General features: G+C 38.0%; 1 protein-coding gene across 1 annotated transcript; it reads right to left on the bottom strand.

The window, feature by feature from the left end:
- Positions 1 to 2,126: 2,126 nt before the first annotated feature.
- Positions 2,127 to 3,682, bottom strand: LOC127350658 (uncharacterized protein DDB_G0280579-like). Its single transcript, XM_051377477.1, has 4 exons — positions 3,607 to 3,682; positions 2,953 to 3,099; positions 2,592 to 2,804; positions 2,127 to 2,197 (listed from the first exon to the last, which is right to left on the bottom strand). Exons 1-4 carry the CDS (start codon positions 3,680 to 3,682, stop codon positions 2,127 to 2,129), a joined length of 507 nt encoding a protein of 168 aa, XP_051233437.1.
- Between the last annotated feature and the right edge of the window lie 3,652 nt (positions 3,683 to 7,334).

Below are 7,334 nucleotides of genomic sequence, written 5' to 3'. Positions count from 1 at the left end.
CAAGGGAGGGTATGTGGGGATGGAGGAGGGGAGGGTACTAGTATGGGATTATGTTCACGAGAATTGATGTTTGTGTATGTATGTATGTTAACCTTTGTCTCTATAACTGAAAATGTCTTAAATAAAGTTGTTTTAAAAAAAAAGAAATAATAAATATTTCACGTCCTGTATTTGTTTCATCCATCGACCCAACCACCTCTATATGCAGACTTTCTCACTCTTTATACTACATCATCTGACCTAAACAGCTGGCATTTTCAGAAAGGGTTGTGATTGCATAGAGAAATGGAATAAACAAACGAGAAGAACAATGTGAGCTTTAGAGACTAGGCCTAGCTGTTTCCACTTTTTTGGGCCAGGCTAAGCTAAGTTAGTCAGCTGCTTACAAATATACAGCATACAGACATGAGAGAGGTAACAATTTTGTCATCTAACGCTTGGCAAGAAAGCAAATAAGTGTATTTTCCAAAATGTCAAACTTTCCCTTCAAAGTAACTTTCACTGGTAAATTGACGGAGTGCCCCTAGCCTAAAAGGTTGTGGTCTCTGATTTAAGCTTCTCCAATGTGAATATTTTCTGGTGTCTTTAGTTCTCTATGACAGTAAACTCAATATGTTTGGTTTGTGGACAAAAAAAAACATTTGATAACGTCACGTTGGAAACAGTAATCAACATTTTTTGACCAAAAAAACAATCAGTTGAAAATGGTTGACAGATTAATAGATATAAAAATAATTGTTAGTTGCAGCCCTGATGCAAATGAGGGGAACATTTTCCTGGAAACTCTGTTCTGATTTCCCGAAAGAATAAAACTGAGGTAATGTTACCGACGTAACACAGAGTGTAAACAAGTGTTTTTACCTGCAGGAGATTAACGTCTGTGGAACAGGGGCGTGTCCAGAGAGGGGGCCTGGGGTGGCCCTGTCACCCAAATATCCTTGTCTCTTCCACTCCGCTCTTCAAGAGGCTGTAGTGGGCTCTTTTATTATTTTTTACATTTTTATTTTATAATATGGTAACACTTTATAATGAGTACACACTATTAAGCATTAGTTAAGCATGAATAAATACTGAATTCATCATTTATAACGCATGAATACACATTAGTATGTAGTTTATAAACACAGTTAAAAATGTTTTATTCATCATTGATAAGCACATTAGTTATGGATTAGTAAATACTGAATTCATCATTTATAAAGCCTGATTCTGCTGTAAATAGTCATAACTATGTGGTTTATAATCAGTTATAAATGTTTTACTCTTCATTGTACTGTACATTTCTGTATGCACTTGCACATCCACTATTCAGACATGTATTAATGATTAGTGACTGTGTTAGCAGATGTTCTATAAAAACTCACAAATTCATTTTCTAATGATGGCCTATAAACAGTGATTAATGCAGGAATTCACAGTTACAAAGCACCTACTACTCGTTAATTAAGTATTTTGCACGAGCTTATCTAAAGTGAGCACTATCTATGGCTTATTAAGCATTTACAAATGAGATATAAAGGCTGACAATGCCTCGAGACTCACAAAATGTTCAGTTATCTTAACAGACGAAGGAGAGACACAACACAAAGGGATATAGAACATATTGTATTGATATTTATTAAACATGGCTGAATAAAAACTTGCCAACATCAACAGTGGATCACAGACGTTTCAAATATGAAAAATAAAATCTTTGTTTTAAAATAAAAACTCTGTATCAAAAAATAAAATCTTTGTTTGAAAAAATTACAAACTTTCTGTATCAAAAATAATTTACACACACAATTTAACGTAATTCTAAATCCTATCTCTAAGAAACGTCTAAAAATTATTTGAGACAGACAAAATAAATATACTCAACACATTTGAATTTTACGACACTACAAAAACAAAGTGCACTGAATTCTTGGAATTTGTCTCACAGAAAGACAAATTCTTGCTGACTGTCATTCAGTCAGTGTTGAGCTAGCATTTTAGCTCACTATGTTTTCAGGGGAAGCAGCTTTCCGGAAACCTTAAAGGCTTTAACTGTGTCCGCTATTCCTGGATCCTCCTGAACTGAAGTGGCACACTGTGTGGCAAACTCGCTGAGTTTCACCTGACTGTTGTGGCTTTTAAGGAGTTCCTTATATTTGCTGGGTGCAGCAATGAACAGCTCTGCAATTGTACCGGGATACAGCCTGATCCGGTTTTGAGACTGCAATTCAGACGACAAAGAATTAGTGTTATGCACAGTAAAAGGTAGTACATGGTAGTATTTACACATATGCACTTTCAAACACACACACACTACACTCATTGTAGGCTTGGGAGTCACACACTCACATTCAGTTTCTAGAGTAGGAGACCTGAGATCAGAGCAGTTGCAACTAAGAGACTTATATGTAGATGGTTCTCTAGGTTATTCCTCTCTATCCAGAAAGTGATTTGTTACAGTACATTAAGTTAGTTAGCGCCAACAACAATCACACATAGAATGCTACATCATGTGAGAAGAACCAGCCAGGAGAGGAACAATACAGCAGAGCTAAGCAGGACCAAACCAAAAACCGGTGAGTAGAAAGGGGTGAAAGTACATGCAGCATTTTTACCTCTTTTACGTGTCTTTGGTTCCATTTTCTTTGACTTTCTGGACTTTGTCTCTTTCCCCTTCTTCTTCCTCCTTTTCTTTTTCTTGTCCTCTGATGAGGATGCAGTAGAGGAGGAGGCAGACACAGTATCAGAGGAATCTTCCTCTGAGCTGTCACAAGAGGAAGATGAAGGCAAGCAGATTGCCTGGGTATCCTGTTCCCTTTTTTTAAGAGCTGTTAAAATATATTGAAATACAAACATTAGACCAATATGCCACAAAGAGACACATGCATAATCTAGAGTCCAGAGATACAGTAAACTAACATAATAAGACCCAACTGCACAAGAATTCCTCAACATATTGTGTGTAAGGAGACTTACCTGATGCCAACTGTTCTTTTAGGTAGTCTCTCTCTTTGATAAGTTCATCAATCTTCTCCTTTTGCAACTCTATCTTCTGCTTACACATCTCCAACTTGTGTGATTTTCTTTTGTCCACCAGCTGTGCAGTAGGGGCCATGGACACACCTAAAAGAAAGAAAGTGTTCATTATAAAATGCATGTAGAACGTTATATACCAACTGATTATATTTTCAGACACTTGTGATTTTGGCATGCTTTGACATTTAAGCAACTTTAAACAGTGGATCTCATGTGAAATAATTTCTATTCAGTATATGTTCTATGTCAGTGTATGCATGTCATAACGTTATATGTATTTCTGTCACAACATAAATACATGCATATACTTTTATTTCCATTTTGTGTGAAGCACATAAAGCATGCAATTTATTTTATGTAAACTTTGGGGTGAATTTATCATTATCACTTTGAATATTTTCCTAATAGTTTTTTTTTTTTTTTTTAACTTGTAATGTTGTCGCTGCGGTTAAGTCAGTCTCGTCTAGCCGGGCATGGTGGCAGCGGCAGGTCGGCTTAGCCACCGCGGGCGGGTCGGTAGTAACATTAGCTGCTGACAAGCTAACCTTAGCTTTCATCCATAATGTGTGCTAGCAACCAAAGACACATACTCACCACTGGTGCCGCTGACGGCCGCCGACTGCAGTGTATCCATCCCCACACCGCCATTCTTATTGGCCCGCGTCCGCATTCGCCCTCGTCGATTAACACAATTGACTCACTTCTGAATGCCCCACAGACTGCCTGTATGGAGGCGTCCCCTGCTGTGTGTGAAAACTTCCTTCACTTTTTTATTGATAAGGCCACTTCAATTAGGGCTCAAATCTCACCTTCAGCTTATGACCCCTCAATCTCTGTCCCCTGCTCTGCTGTTTTTGACCAGTTTGAGCCTGTGACTTTTTCCTTTTTACAGGAGGTTGTTGGTCATTTGAAGCCCTCAGGTTCTCCAAATGATGCTGTCCCCCCTCGACTATTTAAGGAGGTTTTCCCCACTGTAGGACCATCTGTTATTGCAGTCATAAATAGCAGTCTGACCTCAGGTGTGGTCCCTGAAAATTTTAAACATGCAGTAGTACAACCTCTGATTAAAAACCTGCTCTAGATCCTGCAGTTATTGCTAATTTCAGGCCTATCTCCAAACTGCCTTTCCCTTTCAAAAATCCTGGAGAAGATTGTGCACAATTGTGTGTCAATTAATGGCCTTTCTGGAAGAACATAATATTCTAGAGGTTTTCCAATCCGGTTTTAAAACCATGCACAGCACAGAATCAGCTCTCTTAAGAGTTTTTAATGATATCTTTTAAGCTACTGACTCTGGTGACTGTGTTATCCTTGTGCTTTTAGATTTAACTGCTGCATTTGACACAGTGGATCATGAAATACTGATCTCACGTTTGAAGCAGTGGGTGGGCATCAGGGGCATAGCACTGGAGTGGTTCAGGTCGTACTTGGCTGATCGAACTTGGCCCTCTCCTTTTCTCTCTCTATTTACTCCCACTTGGTTCCATACTTAGGAAGCACGGCTTTTCATTCCACTGTTATGCAGACGACAGTCAGATTTATGTGCCTCTTAAAAAGAAAAATGAATACTCTGTCAGACTGCTACTTAAGTGCCTCGACGACATAAAGCCTGGATGACTCTGAACTTTTTAAATTTCAATGATAAAAAGACAGAAGTGATGGTTTTTGGTGGCACCACTGGGACCCCCCCTGTAGATCTGGGTTCCTTGGCCCAGTATATTAAACCTAGCATCACAAACCTAGGGGTTAAAGTGGACCCTGAGCTTAAGTTTAACAGTCAGATCAAGGCTGTTGTCAAATCAAGCTTTTTCCATTTGAGGCAGCTGGCCAAAATAAAGCCAATTCTATCAAGGCAGCACTTTGAGACGGTAATCCACGCCTTTGTTACCACTCGGCTGGATTACTGTAATGCACTATATGTGGGGGTTAGTGGGTCCTCCATCGCCCGTCTTCAGGGGGTACAGAATGCTGCTGCAAGTCTTTTAACTGGCACACTTAAACATGAGCACATTTCCCCCATTTTAGCCTCACTCCACTGGCTGCCTATTCAATTTAGGATCCATTTTAAAATTATTTTATTTGCTTTTAAATCCCTGAATGGTCTTGCCCCGCCCTACCTATCTGAGCTTCTACACCCCTATATACCCGTCCGCCCCCTCAGGTCAGATGATCAGCTGCTCCTGAGTGTGCCTAAAACTAAGCGGAAGCTCAGAGGGGACCGTGCCTTTGCTGTGTCTGCTCCTAAATTATGGAATGATCTGCCTCTGCACATTAAACAGGCCTCTTCTCTGTCTGTTTTTAAAACCAGTCTTAAAACCCATCTCTTCTCTGTGGCCTTTGACACCTAGTAAGATGTCGACTTTATTTACTTGATTTATTTTTTGTATTTGTTATTTTTACTTTTTGATTGCTTGTTATTGCATGGTTATTATTTTTATTTATGTCTTTTCATTTTATTGTTGTATTATATGTTATTTTGCGCCTCATGTGAGCTGTTATGTCTTTTATTTATGATGTCTTATTTATTCTCCTGTACAGCACTTTGGTCAACTTTGGTTGTTTTAAAGTGCTTAACAAATAAAGTTGGATTTAGGCCAGAGTTCTCCATGCTTTTCTTGGCTGCACTCTCAGAAACTTCTGAGAGTTAACATACCGGTGAATATCAACGTAAAATGTTGCCGTCATCACGTTGATGACGTGCTGAGAGCGGGATTGCAAGCCCAACGTACACGCCCCAAACCACCACAGACATTCTCTGGTTTAATGCTTTTTTAAATGCATAAAACCATGACCATATTCACCCGACTGAAGAAGCTCATTAAGGAGGAAACCTCGAAAAGAAACGCCCTGAAGCTGATAAAGTGGCTTCAGAAGAGGAAACTGCTAAAAAGAAAAGTCAAATGCAGAATATGCCATCAGGATATGAAACTGAAAAAGAGGACGAACAGTGGAGATCTATATGCTTGGTGAGAAATGTATAATTACATATAGGTACATTTAAAATAATTTGCAGTTATGTGTTGATGTGTGCAGGTTTGGGTCAGATTACTTTGGGATGTAATCAGGCTACTCAATACAAATTAAATGCAATTTATGTAGTTAGTAATGTTATCTAATCTAAATCCTTTTGGATCAAACAATGACAATATTACACCATTTACATTTTCAGTGCAAATAAAATGCATTATGCATATTTTATATTTACAGTTGGTGAAATCAAATTAAACTTACAAAAACAGTACTGGCACAAGCTGCAAATACGCTGTGTGTATCCTGCTACATGGGATATTTATTTTGTCTAAGTTTTTGCTGCAGCTATTTATTTAATCAAGGGCCACATGGAGGACTTTGTGGTTCTGAAGCTAGAGGAACACTTCCTCAAAATGTTCACCTTCATTTTTTTAATGTAAATAAAAAAATAATTAAAACATCATCTATAATTCATTAAACAAAAATATATAAAAAAAGTCATCATTTAAAAAACTAGCAACCTGAGAGGAGTAACTTACTTACAGGCTACAGTAGAACATATCCAGCATTCAGAATTGTTCAAATCAAATTACCCTCACAAAAACATACTGGCATGAACATCTACATCTGTACTGTACAGTTTTAGGATTTTGAAATTGCCGTATTTTAAATACGTAATCAAACAAGTAATCTTTGTAACTGACAATCTCTAAATTTTTTAAGTGTACTTTGTGCTGATTATAGTTGCATTTTTTTTGTAACCTGATTATGTTTCCCATTACGACCTAAACTTGTGTGTGTGTGTGTGTGTGTGTGTGTGTGTGTGTGTGTGTGTGTGTGTGTGTGTGTGTGTGTGTGTGTGTGTGTGTGTGTGAGTGAGTGAGTGAGTAAGTGAGATAGTGGTGGAGAATACAGTATTGCATGAAGCCCTTTCCTAAATAAACAGTATTTTATGTTACTGTACTTTTTAAATAGGACCTGTTGCCATGCAGCACATATGGGAAAGGAAAAACAAAAATCCATCAGGCACAAGTCAATGTCATTCAAAGGTCTCCCTCAGTAACTGGATGCAGTTCATGTACAGGTGAGCAAGTAATAACAATAATAACATAAACACATATCATATCAGAATATTGCTGTTCTCTCTGTAATTGCATAAAACACTCAATATGCAAAATAATGCATAGCATGTTTTGTCAATGAATTTAGAGAAACATAAACATTCTTTTTTTTCATTTGCCTTTGAAGATTTTGTCAGGGTCTACGATTACGACAGATTGATATGATGGATGACACAATTGCAGCCAGTTCAACCACTCTCACTACAATGACAAAAAAAATAAGGGAGGTTT

The sequence above is a fragment of the Dicentrarchus labrax genome, unplaced genomic scaffold, assembly GCF_905237075.1.
Source record: "Dicentrarchus labrax unplaced genomic scaffold, dlabrax2021, whole genome shotgun sequence".
NCBI classification, from domain to species: Eukaryota; Metazoa; Chordata; class Actinopteri; family Moronidae; genus Dicentrarchus; species Dicentrarchus labrax.
The sequence above is the reverse complement of the archived record's forward strand: the minus strand, read 5'-3'. Positions and strand labels throughout refer to the sequence as shown.

Excerpts from the sequence above, each read along its gene's own strand:
- LOC127350658 (XM_051377477.1), bottom strand. The coding sequence starts at position 3,682 with ATGCGGACGCGGGCCAATAAGAATGGCGGTGTGGGGATGGATACACTG. Across the intron at positions 2,805-2,952 it reads AAAAGAACAGTTGGCATCAG|CTCTTAAAAAAAGGGAACAG; the intron begins GTAAGTCTCCTT and ends ATATTTTAACAG. Across the intron at positions 2,198-2,591 it reads ACCAAAGACACGTAAAAGAG|TCTCAAAACCGGATCAGGCT; the intron begins GTAAAAATGCTG and ends TCTGAATTGCAG.